We start from the raw sequence: 21813 nt of genomic DNA on the forward strand, positions 1-21813 counted from the left end.
TAAAGCAATAAAGCTACAAAAGTCAGTGTAAACAGTGGTTAATCAAAGTTTTTATTGACATCAGCAATAAACAGTCTGTAGGCCTGTTGGCATGGAATACCTGGAGCAGATCAGTGCCTGAGTGACCAGGGATGAATTTCTCTCCAGCTCACTAGCGGAGGTTCACAGTCGTTGGAGAAAGAGGGGGAATAGAGGAAGCACTTGGCACTGACTTCACTGTTCAGCACTCCATTTCCTGCTCACTGGAAGAAAACGCTCAGTAGGGCAATTGCTACACTTCCTGCTTCCTCTGTCTGCAGCTTAGTTGCCCTCCCCTACGTACACTGCTTCTGGAACCTTCATGCTCAGCTCTGTTCCTTTGTTCCTGCCCTCTCTTAAGGTGCCAGTGCCAGTGAAAAATAACACAGTATTTATTATTAAACAATAAGAGCTTGCAGCCTCACCCTTCCCACGGAGCATGCCCACAACACATCCATGGGATGCAAACTTATGTCCCTTTGTGGGAACTGATTCCAAGCCAGGACATACATTTGCATCCTGGGTTTGGGAGGGGCTAAAGCGGTCTAAAAGAAAATCTTCATTGCCCTTAACAACCAATCTTTCTCAGAGGCAGAAGCCTAATGATCCGATTATTATCAGAGAGATCATTTAGAACACATTAGATTGATGTAAGGAGGCAGAGGCTGGAACCTATTGTTTTGCCATACAATCTCAATACGCAACATTTACATCCCCATACAAGAAAGTGCTGAGGTGTGTTGTTATAGACTGCAGTACCGTTCAGACATAGTTACATCATCCTGGAACCAAGAATGTAAGACCTATATCTGGTTCCTGTCTCCATACCGCCAATTATATCACCTGCCAACATACATAATAATTACAGACTTTACAGAAGCTATTTATATAGGAAGATACAACAATTTGGCATGGTTACATTGTGCTGTTATGGCACCATTTCAGCAGCACCTTAAACTTCTGCCTTTATATGTGGATGAGAGGTATAGCTGTAAGGGTTGAAAAGTAGCAATCACTCTGAGGGGTCACAAAGGCAGGTCAGTCTAATAAGAAGATATCGGCATGACCAGGTTTAACTACATGCGACCTGTGCGGTCATGCAGAGCCTCAGACACCAGGTTTTATGAGGGAACCAGGTGGATGTAGGCTGGGGCAATCACCCCTTTTAGGTCCACTCAACCAAATGATATTCTTCCTTCATGCAACAAAGTCTTTTGAAGCTACATGAATCATCCTCTTCCTGGCTCAGTCTCCTCCCTTCTGATGTTTTGAGGCACCTCTGTCAGCCCTCAGCGTCCCTGCAACACAATGGCTTAGATATGCGAATATATTTATCTTACAAGCTTAGGTCTGTGGCAGTATTTATGTTAGGAGCTTGGTTCTGGTATTGTATCTATGTACTGAGTTTGGTTCTGTATTTATGTTATGAGCTTGGTTCTTGTATTGTATCTATGTACTGAGTTTGGTTCTAGTGCTGTATTTATGTTATGAGCTTTGTTTTGGTATTGTATCTATGTTCTAAGTTTGGTTTTGGTGCTGTATTTATGCTGCAAGCTTGGTTCTGGTATTGTATCTATGCACTGAACTTGGTTCTGGTACTATATTTATGTTATGATCTTGATTCTGGTGCTGCATGTACTGAGCTTGGCTGTGGTACTGTATTTATAGTATGTCTTAAGCGTGGTTTTGCTGCAGCATTTATGTTATGAACTTGGTTCTGGTACAGTATTTATTTACTGAGCTATTCTGGTGTGGGTACACTGCTGCTATAATACAGGTGGACTGCCTATCAGTGCATATATGGGGGGGGGGGGGGGGCAAAAGCAAAAATCTGCACAGGACACTATTTAACCTAAGGCTGGCACAGAACATTGGTATTATAAAAGCCAAGTTATACTACTGGGTGGACTATGGAGTTAAAGGTGCTGATGCCTCATGTGGCACAGAGTGTTAAGGCAGCAGTATGCAGTCCTAAGCTCTTGCTCACAACCTGAAGGTTGCAAGTTCAATCCTAACATGGTTCAAGTAGCTGGCATAAGGTTGACTCATCCTTCCGAGGTCAGTAAAATGAGTACCCAGCTTGGTGAGGGGTTATAAACAAATTACCTGAAAGTGCTGTGGATTAAGTTGACGCTATACAAATAACAAGCTTTATTTATTTTATTTGATGCCTAGGTGTGATTGCTACCTCTGAAATGCCATCTGGTTCCGCCTTTTAATTAGTATTGTGTCATATGGTATTGTGTCATATAGATGTGCGCTGAGAAGAGTCATGTGGACGAGCACGTGAACATTAGATTAATAGCGGTGCGATCACATAGAGCATCCGCGGATTGACTTCCCTGCTCCCTATGTGCAGCACACAGTGACTGATGGATGTAAAACAATTTTGCTGTAAGCCCGCAGACAATACTCGGTAACTGCAGCCGCCTCTCACAATAAAGCTAAGGTTTGGATTGTCTGCTGCACTGGAGAGGGATTGAGTCATTCTCAGCTTAGATTGATTCTCCCCTCTCGGCTCCTCACTCTCTCGCCTCGTCATAGCTGATCGGCTTGTGTGTCTCTTCTCTCCATGCACGAGAGTGCTCCATGACACCTCCGCCGCCAAAGAATGCAATGGGGAACCACTGTGAAAACTGCAACGCTGTAAATGTGGGATTAAACCTGTAAATCTAACACCACTTTTATACTGCAGAGGATACTAAGAACCATTTAGTATTCTTGTCAACCGACTGTGCAAATTTCTTTAACCCCATCACTACTGCAGCAATTTTAGCCAAAAGGTAGGGTAAACCAAGAGTTATGTTTTTGCCTTAAAGTGAAATCCCATTAGAAAAAATGAATTAAAGGGCTTGTCTACTTATAAATTATCTTTTTTAAAATTAGAGATCAATAGATTAATACAATAAAATAAAAGGGCCCACAAAGTAGAATGGACAGGCAGCACTCCATGATATCAAATTCTATAGCAGTACTTTATTCCATAACGAAAGTGCAGGAGTAAAAATGAGGACGTGGTGAACACAGAAAGGCAACCGCTGTTTTGTGTTACATGATGCTTTCTCAAGCCTTTACAGCCCCAAGAGTGCTAGTTCTTAAAGGGGTTATCCAGGCAGCTGCCACTGGGATGCATCAGGGTCGAGGCAGAAGCGCTGCTCCAACCCCTGTGTAGCGGCCAGCACATCTAAATGCAGGAGCACTCTCATTGAAATCAATGAGAGCTACGACTGATATCGGAGCAGTGCTTCCGCTCCGACCCCTTCAATCCCAGCGGGCGCTGCCTGGATAACCCCTTTAATTTAAATGCACCACCCTAGTTGACTCTTAGCAACGTATAAACAATAGGCATCATATAAAACACTTGAAAACTAATGCACTCAACTTGTTTCTCTCGTTCAGACCTATTACCTACCAAACATTCATTTTGCCTCCCGCTGAAGTAACATTTGATGTCTGTCTTCTCCATTTTCTGGACACTCTACTTTTTCAATTGCTGCAAATCCCAACACTTTTTTTATCACCCCCATGTGTCTCTTCCACATGTTGGATTAACCATTTAGAGCCTGTTCCATGCTTATATAGACAACCTATAGCAAATAAATGTCTTTTTTCATTATTGTGGTAGTATTGTGACAATAAGCCAGTTTTGTCAGGGAAAGCTACAAGGGCAAATGAAATGTTACATGGCACCCGCTGAAATCAATGGGACTTCCTCCAGACCGAACAGCTATGAACAATTGTCTTCTTCATTTCTACATCTATCTTGAGAATACGAGTCACAGTGGACAATATTAATAGGTCAGAAGCTCTTGGAAGAACACTTCATCAATAGTAAGGTCACATCTCCAGTAACTAGTGATCCTATTGAATGCCCAGAGGATTAGACAAAGTAACGAATATATATAACAGCTGTATGCTCAATTAAAATAATTAACTCCGAGCGCACATACATACAAAGCAATTCATCGCGTGCCGGGATATCTGCTGGAGGATCGATCTGACGACTGCAAGAGCGGCTTTGGAAAATTTCAGCTAGGATGAGGAATGATCCCATTTTATAATCAATGGTGAATTAATGTGCTGGGGGAAGATATTGATTATTATGATCTTCCTAACATTCTTTTCATTATAAGCCGTGTTAGTCCTCTACAGATATTTAATAGGTATTTCATCATTTCTTTGACAGTTTTGGACATGTTTTCCTAACGGACCTTTCACACGGGACGGAATCACACCGCAGGACGCAGCGAAGTCCGGAGCTTCAGAATTCCACACCAAAATCCGCAGGTCTAACTGTGGATTTGCAGGCAGGTTTTAAGCTATTTTCCCGCAGATTTTGGTGCAGAATTTACTGGGGCGTCGTGTAGCCCATTCCATCCCATGTAAAAGGTTCCATAGGGAGGAGAAAGGCCACAACTGGATTGACAGCTACCAAAAAACACTGAATGGCCCCTTTATTAGAGCTCCAGCCCTTTCACAATTTACGCTGCCATGTATATAAATAAAATGTCAGATGAAAATCGCGAACATGTGAAGGATTGGATTCCAATGCATTCATTCACATGAACAGTTTTTGGTCACGTGAAAAAAAACTCATTGTCAAAACGAGAAATCACCAGTCACCGAGTTTTCTCATTGCCTGAAAAGATAGGTCTTGACTAGAGATGAGCGAGCGTACTCAGCCACGCCCCTTTTTCGCCTGAGCGCCGCGATTTTCGAGTACTTCCGTACTCGGGCGAAAAGATTCGGGGGGGGGGGCGCCGTGGGTGAGTGGGGGGTTGCAGCGGGGAGTGGGGGGGAGAGAGAGAGGGCTCCCCCCTGTTCCCCGCTGCTACCCCCGCTCTGCCACTCCTCCCCCCGCCCCTGGCGCCCCCCGAATCTTTTCACCCGAGTACGGAAGTACTCAAAAATCGCGGCGCTCGATCAAGTAATTACTCAAAACGAGTAGGTTCGCTCATCTCTAGTCTTGACTAGAGATGAGCGAACCTACTCGGCCACGCCCCTTTTTCGCCCGAGCGCCGCGATTTTCAAGTACTTCCGTACTCGGGCGAAAAGATTCGGGGTGCGCCGTGGGTGAGTGGGGGGTTGCAGCGGGGAGTGGGGGGGGGGGGAGAGGGAGAGAAAGAGAGGGCTCCCCCCTGTTCCCCGCTGCTACCCCCCCGCTCCCCCACGCCTCCCCCCACCCCCCGGCGCCCCCCGAATCTTTTCACCCGAGTATCTAAGCACTCGAAAATCGCGGTGCTCGATCGAGTAATTACTCGAAACGAGAAGGTTCGCTCATCTCTAGTCTTGACCTATCTTTTGACAAAAAATGCTGGAGGCTAAAAAAAAGGGAGGGGGAGGGAGTTTACCTGCGTCCAACACTTGGAAAAGAAGACAGCTGCCACTATTTAAGCTATTCAAGCCATTAGAAGTCATTCCAAGGATTTCTGCCAACCGAAGAATTTCTGCGCTGCATATTTTTCCTGCGATACACCCATGTCAGTGGTCGTGAAAATGCTAATTAAAGGGGTTGTCCCGCGCCGAAACGGGTTTTTTTTTTTTCAAACCCCCCCCCCCCCCGTTCGGCGCGAGACAACCCCGATGCAGGGACTGAAAAAAGGAACAGCACAGCGCTTACCTGAATCCCGGCGCTCCGGTGACTTCTATACTTACCGATGAAGATGGCCGCCGGGATCCTCTACCTCCGTGGACCGCAGCTCTTCTGTGCGGTCCATTGCCGATTCCAGCCTCCTGATTGGCTGGAATCGGCACGTGACGGGGCGGAGCTACACGGAGCCCCATAGAGAACAGGAGAAGACCTGGACTGCGCAAGCGCGGCTAATTTGGCCATCGGAGGGCGAAAATTAGTCGGCACCATGGAGACGAGGACGCCAGCAACGGAGCAGGTAAGTAAAAAACTTTTTATAACTTCTGTATGGCTCATAATTAATGCACAATGTATATTACAAAGTGCATTAATATGGCCATACAGAAGTGTATAGACCCACTTGCTGCCGCGGGACAACCCCTTTAAGCTCGGGACTCGATCGTGGCTATTCTTCATTGATGAGATTTTCGGCCGTGGTCAGAGAGTGTCTAAACACATACGCCTGCTGAAAGAGCTGTTTGTTTTTGGCTGACGTGCTCAACCAATCACAGGCAGCTCTCGCCGTCATTCATTCGACAAGAGCTGCCTGTGATTGGCTAAGCACCTCAGCCAATGTAGCAGATGTCTTCTTCATCCCCACAGGGGTAACAGCAGCGGCGGACAGGTAAGTATATATATATTTTTTTACACTAAAATTTTTCTTTTTCAGGGAAGGGCTTATATGTAAAAAAGAATACAGGGGTGCTGGCAGACCATTATTTTCAATGGAGCTGCCAGCAGCAGCCACAGCTCCGTTGAGAACTATGCACGGACCTGCATTCACGCATGTTTTTGCACGTACATGGGTGCGCACCTATGTACGCACCTATGTATGCACAAAAACACGCTTGTGTGAAGCCACCCTAAGTTGTATTCCATAGTGGATGGGCAACCACTGCAGTGACTGGCTCAGGGTGGAGACACCAGTATAGTCACCACCACAGGATGGATGCATCGGTGCAGTGACCAGCACAGGGTCGAGACACTGTTGCAGTGACAGCAGAGGGTGGTGACACTGGTATAGTGACCAGCATAGGGTGGAGATACCAGGGCAGTGACCAAGACAGGGTGGAGATACTGGTGTAGTGACAGGCACAAGGTGGAGGCATCTGTGTAGTGACTGGCACAGGTGGAGGCATCAGTGCAATGACCAGGACAGGATGGAGACACTGGGGTAGTGATCGGCACAGGGTGGACGCATTGGTGTAATGACTGCTGTAGTGTCCTGGATTTGGGAAACTACAGCACCTTTAATGGTCACTTCTTGTGTACAGTTGGATTGTATGTTACAAGTGTTGAAATGCATGCTTTGCACTTATTTTCCATTTTTCATTTACCACTGTGCCTTGTTCTATGTCAAGTTCCCCTGTCCATTGGGTCATCCATCACCTAGCAACAGCTTAAGAAAATTGCTTAGTCAGGTAACAGTAAGAGAGTAAGCCTGGGATTGGATGATTAGTCCTCCACATGGGTTGGTTGGGAGCAGTGAGATAAATGGGAGAGTGGGGAAGGAGTCAAGGAGGTTGCCTTTCTCTGGACCAACAAGGAAAGGGGTGAAACAGGCTGAACTAGATGGACATTGTCTTCATTCAGCTTACCATACTATGTTACTATGAGTTGGAATCAGAGTACAGAGTTTGGAGTAGCAGAAGGAGGAATATCAGAAGAGCCAGTATGGTGGGAAGTGGATAAGTGTGAGTACAAAAGCAAGGTTTTATATAAAGAGGAAAGCTAGACAGAACAGGAGCTGACAGTCAGGAGAAGAGAATACGTGCAAGAATAGCTAAGGAGAGTGATACTTACCAAAGCAGAGAGAGAGAAACAGAAAGGAAAAGTAATGTGTAGAGATGTATGTTAATCTGATGTAAAGCCAAGCATACAGACTTGATCCTTGTATTCAAGTGTAATCATCTACCTCAATCAAGCTGTATAACTGTCACTAAGTGAAGATCTCTCTCTGCAAATAAAATGTTCTATTGTTGCACCGTTTAAGCCTGTCTCCTGGAGTCCCTTCCCACCACCAAACCATCTGCACTGAGGTACCACACTGCTCTTTAGGAAGATAAGACAATTCCCCTTTTTGTTTTATTTTTATTATTCTTTTGTCTGGAGTAGGCCTCAGCTTGTATGTGGGCTGGCGTCACGAACTTGACAACCTTAACTGCCCGACTCTGCAAGCAGCCCAACACCAAACTAGAACACCCTTCACACTGCAGTAGTTTTATATTTTTGTTTTTCCCACAGGCATGGTTCATGAGAGGGGAAACAGCGGAGCCACTGCCACATTGGCGCAGGCTGGAGACACTGGTGCACTGGGAGGCATTAGTGTAGTGACTGGCACAGGCAGGGTGGAGGCATCAGTGTAAGACAAAAAGATAAGCCTGGTTGCTATACTCAGGATAGATCGGAGAAGGGAGTGCTTAGTGAGGGGAAGACCGATTAGTAGTGAGTTACAGTAGTCAAGATAAGAATGGACCAGTTAAGTATATGGTCTATCTAAGTATATACCGAGAGAGAGAGAGAGAGAGAGAGAGAGAGAAGGAGAGAGAGAGAGAGTTAGAACCTGGAATACATCTCCTGAGAACAGTTAATGAAAGAGCACATAATACATGTTGTCGTGTCAGTATTTTAGTGGCTTCAATCTATTTTTGTGTGATAAAGGTCTGCCGGAGCCGGAAGCCCGCAGGGCGGTAGGAGGAAGGCAGCATGATAGGGTTAACGGGGAGGAGGGGGGTTAATTAGAGTAGAGGATGCCGGGAGGGGGCGGAGCTTAGGAAGAGGGGGTTAAATAGAGGGGTAGCGCAGGGAAAGGCCATTACAGCGTCCAGAAGAAGAGGAAGAAAGAAGCTGAAGTTAGAAGACCCCAGCGGACCGAAGACCCCAGCGGACCGAAGACCCCAGCGGACCGAAGACCCCAGCGGACCGAAGACCCCAGCGGACCGAAGACCCCAGCGGACCGAAGAGCCCAGCAGTCCCAAAGAGCCCAGCAGACCTGAGGTGCCCGGCGGAGCTGAAGAGCGCGGCAGACGGCAGCGAGGCAGGGAGACTGAAGACCGGAGACCCGAGGTGCCGAAAAAGAAGCAGCGGAGGCAGTCCCAAAGAAGAAGAAAAGAAAAAGAAGAGCCCGAAGACCAGCCACTTACCGGGAGAAGATGGAGGCGATCCTCGAGAAGATCCGGGCGGAGGCAGAAGAAAGGGGGCTGGACTGGCTTGTCCAGCTCTCCGGTGAAGCCCTGGGAGCAGCGGCGGTATCCACGGCAGCGGCGGCAGAAGCAGGAGCAGCGGGAGCTCGAGCGGAGGCGGCGGGAGGTGCAGAGGCGGCTGCAGAGGTCCGGAGTCGGAGGACAGGTGCGGGGCCGGCGGCGGCAGCACCAGCGGGGCTGGCAAAAGAGCGGCCGCGGAGGGCGCGTGCACCAGAGAGACTGAGCCCCGAGCACGCTCCCTCACGCAGGCAGAGGCTGCGGAGTGCCTCTCCGGCCCCCCCCCGTAGTAGGCTCCCCCCGGCAACACCAACAGGCAGGGGGAGCAGGGCGGGGAGGACTCCCGCCAAAAGACGAGGTGCGGCGGGCAGCGCGAGGCCCCGTGCTGAGAGGGGGGCGGGGCCAAGCGCTGCACAGAAAGCAAAGAGCCTGGAAGGGGTCGGGGGCTGCTCACCCGGAGGTGCATCGGAGGGGGAGCAGCCCTGCAACAGTTCAAGTGACGGGCGGCCCGCGGTTTCTCGGGGCCCGGCGGCGGAGTCATCCGGAAGGCGTGCGACGGCGACAGAGGTGGCCTATGTTTCTTCGGCACCAAGAAGATCGGAGGCGGTTGCGGTCCCAGCAGAGCGGTCACAGCCCGGCGTTAGCAGAGTCCAGGAGGAACAGCGGCAAGACTGGTCGGCGGCTGGTGGGTCCACAGCCCCTACGCAGCCAGGTGAGTCATGCTCTATGTCTGGTGTGTCCAGCAATGTTAGCCGCGTGGCGCATGCGGGGTCTAGTAGTGGGGTATTTGCGGGGGGTAGCGCTGCATTAACTAACGCGCTAGGGGTAGGCGGCGAAGCAGGTGCATTGCTGGGGGTGGTATTAGAATTGCTGAGGAGGCAGGGGGTAGGTTACGCTCCGTCGCCTGTCACAGCATGGAACTCACCATGCAGTGCGTCGTCCAGCATTAGGGACGGACCGGGAGGACCGTTTGCTGGTGGGACTGGGGTAGGACAGGCGGTTGGGGTGTTACAATCTGCCCCGCTGGTAGGACAGATGTCCACGAGCGGGTTACAGACGGGGGCACAATCCACTGGGGAAATCTCTCAAGTGGGGGGTGCAGCAGGTACGTTGGAGTCAGGGGGATCGGCCGGGGTGGCAGTAGCGGTCCAGACAGAAAAGGACGGGGAGGGGGTGCGGCTAGACGATAAGGCAAAAGGCGAGGTCTACGTCTGCTTTGAGGGCCCGTTGGGGGCCCACCTAAAAAAAGAGGTGAGGGAAAAGATTTGGAGGGACGAATATGTCGAGATATTCTCCCTCCTACCCTTGGAAAAATTTAATTTAGACAAGGGAAAGCGGACTGAGTTTAAAAAAGAGGAGGAGGAGAAGCGTAGGTGGCGCCTTATACCCCAGACGTTCGCGAACTGGCTGCAGGCGTTTGCCATTCTAGCGAGCGTAATCGGAGAAAAAGCGCCGGACAATTGCTCCGGCCTTTTCTGTTACATGGACTCCATTGGTGAGGCCTATCGAGTGTATGGGGGACAGACCTGGCTGCGCTATGATGAGCAGTTCAGGCAGCGTAAGGCAGTGCGCCCATCGATCAGATGGGATCACAAAGATATAGGTCTATGGTTGAGAGTAATGGCCCCCGCGCGGTTCGGTCAGCCCTTTCAGGGCAGTGCCGGGTCCTTCGGCTCGGCCTCTAGTTCAGCCGGGGGGCAGGGTGGTTCAGCAGGGGGGAGTAGGACCGGGTACTGCTGGCAGTACAACGAGGGTCAGTGCAAGTTCGGAGCAACATGCAAGTTCCGTCATGCCTGCTCTCACTGCGGCGCGGGGTCTCACGGGGCTGGCAGATGTTTCAAGAAAGGAAAGGGAAAAGGTCCAGGGGGTTTTGCGAAAAGGGATGACCCCAGTGATTCTGGAAGAGATGGTACCGTACCTAAGTAGGTACCCGGATAGAGAGAAGGCGGAGTTATTGTTTAAGGGTTTTAGGGATGGTTTTCACATCCCGCCTCCGGTTCATGGGGTCCCCTTTTCGTTAAAAAATTTACGTTCGGCGTTAGAATATCCGGAAGTGGTGACGGAGAAGCTAATGAAAGAGGTTAGGTTAGGGCGCATGGCGGGGCCGTTTGAAGAGCCACCCGTGCAAGACTTTGTGGTGTCACCTTTGGGAGTGGTACCGAAGAAGGAGCCGAATAAATTTCGGCTTATTCACCACTTATCGTACCCAAGGGGGGCGTCTGTAAACGACGGAATAGACCCCGAGCTATGCTCGGTGGTGTATACATCGTTTGATGCGGCGCTTCATTGGGTTCGGAACTATGGAAGGGGGGCATTGATGGCAAAGGCTGACATAGAGTCAGCCTTTCGCTTGCTGCCAGTAACACAAGAAAGTGTGAGGTTGTTGGGGTGTTTTTGGGCAGGGAGTTATTTTGCGGATCGTTGTTTGCCCATGGGATGCTCAATCTCATGTGCATACTTCGAAGCGTTTAGTTCGTTTTTAGAGTGGGTGGTGAAGGACACGGCGGCAGTGCAGTCGGTCATTCATTACCTGGATGATTTTCTGTGCGTAGGGCCCGGGGGTTCGCCAGTTTGTGCGAACTTACTGGGAACCTTGCAATGGGTGGCCAAACGGTTCGGGGTGCCTCTGGCACCGGAAAAGACGGAGGGGCCCACAACTTGTTTAAGTTTTTTGGGCATCACCATTGACTCTGAGGCAATGGAGTGCCGATTACCAGAAGAAAAATTAAGAAACTTGCAGGAGGAATTAGGTGCGGCGCGGGTGGCGAAGAAAATCACGCTCAAAGGGCTGCAGTCACTGCTGGGCAAGCTGAATTTTGCCTGCAGGATCATGCCCATGGGCCGGGTTTTCAGTAGACGGTTGGCGGCGGCAACAGCAGGGATTCGGGCCCCTCATCACTTTATCCGTTTGGGAGTTAGTCACAAGGCGGACCTGGCAGTTTGGTCCGCCTTGTTAGAGAAGTACAATGGCAGGTCGGTAATTATGGGGGAGGTCAGTAGCAACGTGGACTGGGAGCTCTATACAGATGCAGCAGGGAGCGCAGGCTTTGGGGCCTATTTTCAAGGTAGATGGTGTGCGGGGGAATGGCCGGAGCAGTGGAAGCAAGAAGGCTTAGTTCGGAACTTAGTACTATTGGAATTATTTCCAATAGTAGTTGCTATCACACTGTGGGGTAACCACTTCCGTGATAGAAAAGTAAGATTCCACTGCGACAACATGGGGGTGGTGCAGGTGATTAACAACCTCTCTGCGTCATCCCCCCCGGTGGTTAACCTGCTGCGTCAGTTGGTGCTAGAGGCCTTGTCATTAAACATGTGGGTAGTAGCGGTACACGTTCCAGGTGTCGAGAACTCAATTGCGGATGCTCTCTCTCGCTTTCAGTGGGAGCGGTTCCGGACACTGGCGCCGGGTGCGGAGAAGGAGGGGAGGAAGTGCCCGTCTCGAATCTGGAACGTGGTAAGCGAGCAGTGGGGGGCCTGATAGAACGGTCACTGGCTCGGCGGACTAGGGCAGCATATTGCGCAGCGTGGAGCGAGTGGGAAGAATGGTTGAGGCAGCGTGGGGGGGAGCGTTCAGAGGAGGATAGAGTGGGCTTGCTGTTGAGTTGGTTGGGAGAGAGTGCAGATTTGGGTCGGTCAGTGGCAAAAGTGAACCAGTTTATAGCGGGGGTGGCTTTTGGGTTTAAAATACGGGGGGTGGAGGACGCGACAAAAAATTTTTTGGTAAAACAGGCGCTGAAGGGTCTGAGGAGAGGGAAAGGGAGACAGGACACTAGGCGACCGGTATCATTTGATGTTTTGGAGAAATTAGGGGAGGCGGTTGATGTTGTTTGCGGAAAAGAGTTCGAGCGGCGGTTGTTTAGGGCGGCTTTTTCATTTGCATTTTTCGGGGCCCTACGGGTAAGCGAATTGGTGTCACCTAGCAAGACCGTGGGGGGCGGCCTGCAGGCGGAGGATGTGCGGTTGGTAGACGGGAGGTTGGACTTGCTTATCCGTCGGTCCAAGACGGATCAGCAAGGACGGGGGCAGGTGATCCGGTTGGGTGAGGTGCCGGGGGCCAGTATGTGCCCTCTGAGTGCCTGGGAGCAGTATAGCAAAGGGTTAAATTTTCGCACGGGCCCATTTTTGCGGCACGAGACCGGGGAATTTTTGTCGCGTTTTCAGTTTATAGCGGTGTTCAAGAAGGCCTTAGAGGTGGCGGGTTTTAATAATACACAGTTCGGGTCTCACTCATTTCGGGTGGGGGCGGCGACGGAAGCGTCAGTAAGAGGTATGGGGGAGGAGGCAGTGAAGAGGATAGGTCGGTGGGAGTCAGGGCGTTTTAAATCATACGTGCGACCCCACCTGCTTTAAATTCAAGGCGGGGTCGTCTGGAGGGTGGGGGGGGTCATAATGGCGGTTTGCTAATATAGTATTGTTGCTGTTTATTTTACAGATGGTCGTCCAGCATTAGTTTGGATCTTGGGAGACTCCTATGTTTTTTGGGGAGCAGAGAGAGCGGGGGTACGGCCGAATGGGAGGCAGCTACGGTTTCAGAAGAGTGAGGCGATAGTGAGATGGATGGGGATTAGAGGGATGACTTGGGGCAGCGTATTGGAGGAAGTTGAAAGGCGGGTTAGGTGGGATAGGGCGCCGGAGGTTTTGGTCATACACGTGGGAGGAAACGATTTGGGAAAAAGGAGGTTTAGGGACCTATCAAGGGACATAAGGTATGACTGTCTTAGACTGCAAGCGTCATACCCGGGGACGGTCGTAGTGTGGTCCGAAATCGTGCCTAGGAAAGTTTGGAGGGGGGCGCAGTCGGAGAAGGGCCTGAACAGAGCAAGAGTGAAGCTCAACAGGGAAGTGTCGCGGTTCCTGGGCAGCAAAGGGGGGGTAGCAGCGCGACATATAGACCTGGAGAAAGGGGTCGGCAATTACTGGAGGTCAGACGGCGTCCACTTAAATGACATCGGCATTGACCTATGGACGGAAGGATTGCAGGAGGGAATTGAGCGGGCGCTATTGGTGTGGGGGGCGGCGCAGGCTCAAGGTGGTCGAGCCTCACTTGCTGTGGCAGGGGAGGGGGAGGGGCCCTTGGAGCCCGTGTAGAAGGTTAGTGGGGGAAGGCAGGGGCTACATAGCCCCTTCCCCCCTTTTTTGTATTTGGTCAATCGTGGCCTGTCGCCTCCTGGGTTACAGGGCGGAGCCCTGATAGTCGGTGGGAGAGGCTAGCCAGGGGTGGCTAGCCGGCCTCGGGGTCGGGAAGAAACGGCGGCCGGAGGTTAATGGGGAGTTTGCTTGGGCTCCCGAGTCTGCCACCGGCGGCGGGAGGAAGAAGGTTTTGGAAATAGCGTCGCCTGAGCCAGCCAAGTTGCGGCTGGTGACCGGGACAGCTATTTCCTCTGTTGGTTTGAGGCGACAGGATATTTTTAGAAGTAGGAGGGGCTCCAAGGTCCTCTTCGCAGGTTTTCCATTAGGGAATGTTTATAATGGTTAGGAGGTTATAATGGTGTATGATATATTTGAAAGGAAATGCGTTTAAAAATTTTATGTTAATGTTGTTTGTTTTAATAAATTGGCTGCTGTGGCCAAATTTTATCCAACAGATGGTGTCGGTGGTCTGTTCGGGTAATGGTAGGTGGGGAGGGGGATTTAAAGGGGTAAGGTCATAGCAGCATACGACTCCGTTATACCCGGGTCAAGGTCTGCCGGAGCCGGAAGCCCGCAGGGCGGTAGGAGGAAGGCAGCATGATAGGGTTAACGGGGAGGAGGGGGGTTAATTAGAGTAGAGGATGCCGGGAGGGGGCGGAGCTTAGGAAGAGGGGTTAAATAGAGGGGTAGCGCAGGGAAAGGCCATTACAGCGTCCAGAAGAAGAGGAAGAAAGAAGCTGAAGTTAGAAGAGTCCCGCCCGCCCGCCCTAGAAGAAACCCAGGGGGGGAGAGGGGTGGGATCACGGGAAAGGGCTTTCGTCATAGCAGCAGGGGAGGGGGAGGGGCCCTTGGAGCCCGTGTAGAAGGTTAGTGGGGGAAGGCAGGGGCTACATAGCCCCTTCCCCCCTTTTTTGTATTTGGTCAATCGTGGCCTGTCGCCTCCTGGGTTACAGGGCGGAGCCCTGATAGTCGGTGGGAGAGGCTAGCCAGGGGTGGCTAGCCGGCCTCGGGGTCGGGAAGAAACGGCGGCCGGAGGTTAATGGGGAGTTTGCTTGGGCTCCCGAGTCTGCCACCGGCGGCGGGAGGAAGAAGGTTTTGGAAATAGCGTCGCCTGAGCCAGCCAAGTTGCGGCTGGTGACCGGGACAGCTATTTCCTCTGTTGGTTTGAGGCGACAGGATATTTTTAGAAGTAGGAGGGGCTCCAAGGTCCTCTTCGCAGGTTTTCCATTAGGGAATGTTTATAATGGTTAGGAGGTTATAATGGTGTATGATATATTTGAAAGGAAATGCGTTTAAAAATTTTATGTTAATGTTGTTTGTTTTAATAAATTGGCTGCTGTGGCCAAATTTTATCCAACAGATGGTGTCGGTGGTCTGTTCGGGTAATGGTAGGTGGGGAGGGGGATTTAAAGGGGTAAGGTCATAGCAGCATACGACTCCGTTATACCCGGGTCATGAGAATTTACAAAGGGGCCTAAAGAATGCAAAATGTGCCGCATACAACAAATTAGAGCAGATATATTGGCACATAATAGCTGCTGTGTACATTTTTCCATGTCCATAAAGAGATTTATTAATAAAGTAAAACATCATTATAAAATAAAGGCAGGAATTACACCAAGCTTTTCTCAAGCTTGTTTTGTCTGAAAATCTCTCATCATTTGCTAACATGCTAATCATTTAAGTGGCAAGCTATTTTAGGCTGAAAAAGCAAGAAGGTGATTAATCCATTAGTGCCTGTTAATGCCTTAGCAGAACAAAACAAGGAGAGTCAGAGGCCCCCAGAAAAAAGGCCAAGAAGAAAACAAACTATATTTTGTATAATTATAGTAATATGATTTTCTGGATTATTCCACAGCTTTATTTTGACTACCCGTGTCTTATAGAAGACCCTTCAGCTTTTTAAAAGACCACAAAATTTAAGGGGGTTATCTGGAGAGATATACTTATTTTGATCCAGTCTGGGTCCAGCAAGACCGTCATCCCCCGTTCACGTAGTAAGGACTAATGCCTTTATAGGGGTTGGCTGAATGACTCTTTCAATAACTTAGCTAGCCCTCTTCTCTGTATTGGCCATTACCAAAAAGGGTTAGTTATTGACATGAGTCCTGCAGCTAGCCCCTCATGATGACATCACTGACAATGAGCAGTCCATACCACGTGACCTGGTGTAGGAATCGGGTTAGAAGTGGAAGTATTGGCACTGCTTGACCTGGGATAAGTACAGGGGGTGGACAAAAATATGGAAAGACAGTATGAAACGCATGCTTTAAATTACATTACATTATAAATCATATTTCAATAAGACATGTAGAAAACGATTTTAAGTGTAGGTAATATGACACAGAAGCTGCCCAAGCAACAAGGTTCCATTAGTCAGGGGTTTGAGCCACTCAGCTGCTATTACCAGCTACAGCTCCCGAAACCACCCAGAGCAGGGCAAGAGGCGAAGTAAATAGAAATTTGGTGGTAAAGCTGTCAGACAAGCAGGGGTTAAAAGGGCAGTTCAGTGCTAATAATTAAAATCCAATGCATTTCGTCTGGTGTTTCCATATTTTTGGCCACTCCCTCTCAGGATATTCCCTATAATGAGCTCTTTTCCTGAAAATGTTCTAAAAAATTGATAACCCAGTGATATCATTTCATGTCAATGGAAGAGTGTCTTTATATACTCTTATACTGTGTTATCAGTGCTGACAGTATGACTGTGTAGGGACATAACCAACTTACTACGTCAATGGTAAAATTTCTAGGAGGTGTAACACAGGAATGCAAAGTTTTAAGAAATGATGCAACTATTTATTGAAGGTCAGAAGAGTAAAGTCACATTGTGTGGTAAAGATTCTATTTACTGAACAAGAAAAAGTAAAAAGAAGATCCCTTTAAATTTGGGTAGGATGACCTTATAAACAAAGCCAACTGGTACAGTTGCAACCACTAAATGTGTTTGCTGGACAAAATTAAGAACAACCCATAGGCTCATGTAGCTTCTTATGCTTCGGTGAACCAACACACCGAGAGGGCTGATGCATCAATATTTCCCCACCTATGAGGAGCAGGAAGTTCTTCCCAACCCTCAAGGTATCAGAGGAGGTCTCTGAGCATTTATCGTTTTCATGAATAATGTAATAAATATATTTATGGATTAGTGTTTTTAATGTCTCTGCTCACACGTCAACAGCACTTTTTGTTCAATGATACTGATATTTATTTCTACATAGGTTAAAAAATCTAAGCAGTACGAGGCACACAGGGTACACAAAAGAGCACAGAGCAGAACACAGGCACGGATGGCAGGCAGGTTCAACTCCACAAACATCTCTTTGCTCATAGGCAGCAAGTGTATGATTATAAGGTTCAGCAAGAAGCTTGGTGGTGTCACATTGTTAGCTCACAGGGCATTCTCTTATTGTTGTACCAATAAGGAGGAGGTGTTCACAGGTTGTAGTCTTTGCCCTACCCTCCTCTTGCTTTCCAGATATTTTTGTGGGTCTCTGTCATAGACTCGCTTTCCAACTTTCATAACTTCTTAGTGCTCTCTTTCTGCTGTCAGACCTGCAAGTAAGCAGCAAAGCCTTCTCTAGTCATCTCACTCATTATGTGCACCTTATCAGTATGGAGAGTCTCACTGGCCCAACCTTTGGCACATGGACAGGAGCCAGAAAATCTCACTAGTTAGATAGCATTGGGTGAAACTCTTCCTAGTTCGTCCGATGGGTCACCAATGGTGCTTTCCATGTCCAACAACCCCAACTAGCGAGAAAACATAGTCTTATTTTAGATCATTATATCCCCATCCTGCACTAAGTGTGAGCTTCAAATTACACTGAACCTCAGTCTGTCATGCTGCACAGTACTACTTGCACGATATAAGGTCACATCTCATCAATTCTCTATCTTGTATTGGTCATAACAATATACAATTCTATACATGTTCACATACATATGATGAAAAGAGCATAAATGCCGGCAACAACTGAGATGCCTACCAGGCAAACATTAGATGATAAGCCACCATCAGAGAAATTCCTCAACTGCAACATATAGCGTCAAGACTCGAACCTGGGAACTCCTGTGCTCTAGCTCTGTATGCTTAACTATCTAGCTTGCTGGACAGCTCCCTTGCTGAATCCTAGCACTGTCTTTGCTCCTGTTCATCCAGTTTATGTTTCCCCTGTCTGGCTACACCCATTCCCTTGATTAGGCACACTATAAAAGCCTGGCACTGCCACTCCCTCCTAGCATGTTTATTGAGTCCTCACTAGAGATGAGCGAACACCAAAATGTTCGGGTGTTCGTTATTCGGAACGAACTTCCCGCGATGCTCGAGGGTTCGTTTCGAACAACGAACCCCATTGAAGTCAATGGGCGACCAGAGCATTTTTGTATTTCGCCGATGCTCGCTAAGGTTTTCATGTGTGAAAATCTGGGCAATTCAACAAAGTGATGGGAACGACACAGCAACGGATAGGGCAGGCGAGGGGCTACATGTTGGGCTGCATCTCAAGTTCACAGGTCCCACTATTAAGCCACAATACCGGCAAGAGTGCCCCCCCCCCCTCCCAACAACTTTTACTTCTGAAAAGCCCTCATTAGCATGGCATACCTTTGCTAAGCACCACACTACCTCCAACAAAGCACAATCACTGCCTGCATGACACTCCACTGACACTTCTCCTGGGTTACATGCTGCCCAACCGCCCCCCTCCCCCCCACAGCGCACACCAAAGTGTCCCTGGGCAGCCTTCAGCTGCCCTCATGCCACACCACGCTCATGTCTATTTAGAATTGCGTCTGCCATGACGAGGGACCGCAGGCACACACTGCAGAGGTTGGCACGGCTAGGCAGCGACCCTCTTTAAAAGTGGCGGAGCGATAGCCCACAATGCTGTACAGAAGCAATGAGAAATAGAATCCTGTGCCACCGCCATCAGGAGCTACACACGTGGGCATAGCAATGGGGAACCTATGTGCCACACACTATTCATTCTGTCAAGGTGTCTGCATGCCCCAGTCAGACCGGGCTTTTTAATTCATAGACACAGGCAGGTACAACTCCCTATTGTGAAGTCCCTGTCGACCCACAGCATGGGTGGCTCCCTGGAACCCACCGGCGGTACACAGAAATATCCCATTGCATTGCCCAACACAGCTGAGGTAGTAATGTCGTGCTTAATGCAGGTGGGCTTCGGCCCACACTGCATGCCCCAGTCAGACTGGGGTTCTTTATAAGTGTACAGATGTAGTAAAAACTCCGTGTGCACCTACAGCATGGGTGGGTGCCAGGAAGCCACCGGCGGTACATAGAAATATCCCATTGCATTGCCCAACACAGCTGAGGTAGTAATGTTGTGCTTAACCCTTTCCAATCCAATTTGTATATGGTTTTCCTAGGGGGCTTACTCTTTTTCTGCCGTTATACAACGGCGCTATATGCTGGCTAAAGCCAGTACTGCATGAGCTGACACGTAGGATAGGCTCCGACAGCAGAGAGGCTGGCAATATACAGTAAGAGAACCCCGACGGACGTCTACCAACAACGGAGCTGTACAGCCTTAAACCCTAATGTCTTCACAGGTCACACAGTGGACTGGAAAGGGTTAATGCAGGTGGGTTTCGGCCCACACTGCATGCCCCAGTCAGACTGGGTTTCTTTATAAGTGGAAACAGATGCATTTATAATTCCCTGTGGACCCACAGCATGGGTGGGTGCCAGGAAGCCACCGGCGGTACATAGAAATATCCCATTGCATTGCCCAACACAGCTGAGGTAGTAATGTCGTGCGTAATACAGGTGGGCTTCGGCCCACACTACATGCCCCAGTCAGACGGGTTCTTTAGAAGTGTACAGATGTATTAAAAGCTCCGTGTGCACCTACAGCATGGGTGGCTCCCTGGAACCCACCGGCGGTACATAAAAATATCCCATTGCATTGCCCAACACAGCTGAGGTAGTAATGTCGTGCTTAATGCAGGTGGGCTTCGGCCCACACTGCATGCCCCAGTCAGACTGGGGTTCTTTACAAGTGGACACATGTAGGTTAAACTCCCTGTGGACCCACTGCCTGGGTGGGTGCCAGGAAGCCACCGGCGGTACATAGAAATATCCCATTGCATTGCCCAACACAGCTGAGGTAGTAATGTCGTGCGTAATACAGGTGGGCTTCGGCCCACACTGCATGCCCCAGTCAGACGGGTTCTTTAGAAGTGTACAGATGTATTAAAAACTCAGTGTGCACCTACAGCATGGGTGGCTCCCTGGAACCCACCGGCGGTACATAAAAATATCCCATTGCATTGCCCAACACAGCTGAGGTAGTAATGTCGTGCTTAATGCAGGTGGGCTTCGGCCCACACTGCATGCCCCAGTCAGACTGGGGTTCTTTACAAGTGGACACATGTAGGTTAAACTCCCTGTGGACCCACTGCCTGGGTGGGTGCCAGGAAGCCACCGGCGGTACATAGAAATATCCCATTGCATTGCCCAACACAGCTGAGGTAGTAATGTCGTGCGTAATACAGGTGGGCTTCGGCCCACACTGCATGCCCCAGTCAGACGGGTTCTTTAGAAGTGTACAGATGTATTAAAAACTCAGTGTGCACCTACAGCATGGGTGGCTCCCTGGAACCCACCGGCGGTACATAAAAATATCCCATTGCATTGCCCAACACAGCTGAGGTAACGTCAGCTGTAATGCAGGTGGGCTAAAAATTAATTTGATTACACTGTAGGCGAGGGCCCACAAAAATTGCTGTATCAACAGTACTAATGTACATCCCAAAAATTGGCCATGGCCAGCCAAGAGGGCAGGTGAAACCCATTAATCGCTTTGGTTAATGTGGCTTAAGTGGTAACTAGGCCTGGAGGCAGCCCAGTGTAACGAAAAATTGGTTCAAGTTAAAGTTCCAATGCTTTTAAGCGCATTGAAACTTATAAAAATTGTTCTGAAAAATTATTTGAGTGAGCCTTGTGGCCCTAAGAAAAATTGCCCGTTTGGCGTGATTACGTGAGGTTTCAGGAGGAGGAGCAGGAGGAGGAGGAGGAGGAATATTAGACACAGATTGATGAAGCAGAAATGTCCCCGTTTTGGATGGTGAGAGAGAACGTAGCTTCCATCCGCGGGTGCAGCCTACGTATTGCTTACGTATCGCTGCTGTCCGCTGGTGGAGAACAGAAGTCTGGGGAAATCCAGCCTTTGTTCATCTTGATGAGTGTTAGCCTGTCGGCACTGTCGGTTGACAAGCGGCTACGCTTATCTGTGATGATTCCCCCAGCCGCACTAAACACCCTCTCCGACAAGACGCTAGCCGCAGGACAAGCAAGCACCTCCAGGGCATACAGCGCGAGTTCAGGCCACGTGTCCAGCTTCGACACCCAGTAGTTGTAGGGGGCAGAGGCGTCACCAAGGATGGTCGTGCGATCCGCTACGTACTCCCTCACCATCCTTTTACAGTGCTCCCGCCGACTCAGCCGTGACTGGGGAGCGGTGACACAGTCTTGGTGGGGAGCCATAAAGCTGGCCAGGCCCTTAAAGACTGTTGCACTGCCTGGGATGTACATGCTGCTCGATCTACGCACATCCCCTGCTACCTTGCCCTCGGTACTGCGCCTTCTGCCACTAGCGCTGTCGGCTGGGAATTTTACCATCAGCTTGTCCGCAAGGGTCCTGTGGTATAGCAACACTCTCGAACCCCTTTCCTCTTCGGGAATCAGAGTGGGCAGGTTCTCCTTATACCGTGGATCGAGCAGTGTGTACACCCAGTAATCCGTCGTGGCCAGAATGCGTGCAACGCGAGGGTCACGAGAAAGGCATCCTAACATGAAGTCAGCCA

The 21813-nt window shown here is 49.6% G+C and overlaps 2 protein-coding genes across 5 annotated transcripts in view; both read left to right on the forward strand.

The window, feature by feature from the left end:
• The window catches only part of LOC136580528 (leucine-rich repeat and fibronectin type III domain-containing protein 1-like protein), a 684740-nt gene that overhangs the window by 470317 nt on the left and 192610 nt on the right, over positions 1 to 21813 (forward strand). The window lies entirely within an intron of this gene.
• On the forward strand, positions 8367 to 13938 carry LOC136581074 (armadillo repeat-containing X-linked protein 2-like). The gene is made up of 3 exons (XM_066582063.1): positions 8367 to 9559; positions 12230 to 12304; positions 13283 to 13938. The coding sequence occupies exons 1-3, from the start codon at positions 8800 to 8802 to the stop codon at positions 13936 to 13938; spliced, it is 1491 nt and encodes a 496-aa protein (XP_066438160.1). The 5' UTR covers positions 8367 to 8799.

Source organism: Eleutherodactylus coqui, chromosome 10 (assembly GCF_035609145.1).
Source record: "Eleutherodactylus coqui strain aEleCoq1 chromosome 10, aEleCoq1.hap1, whole genome shotgun sequence".
Classification (NCBI taxonomy): Eukaryota; Metazoa; Chordata; class Amphibia; order Anura; family Eleutherodactylidae; genus Eleutherodactylus; species Eleutherodactylus coqui.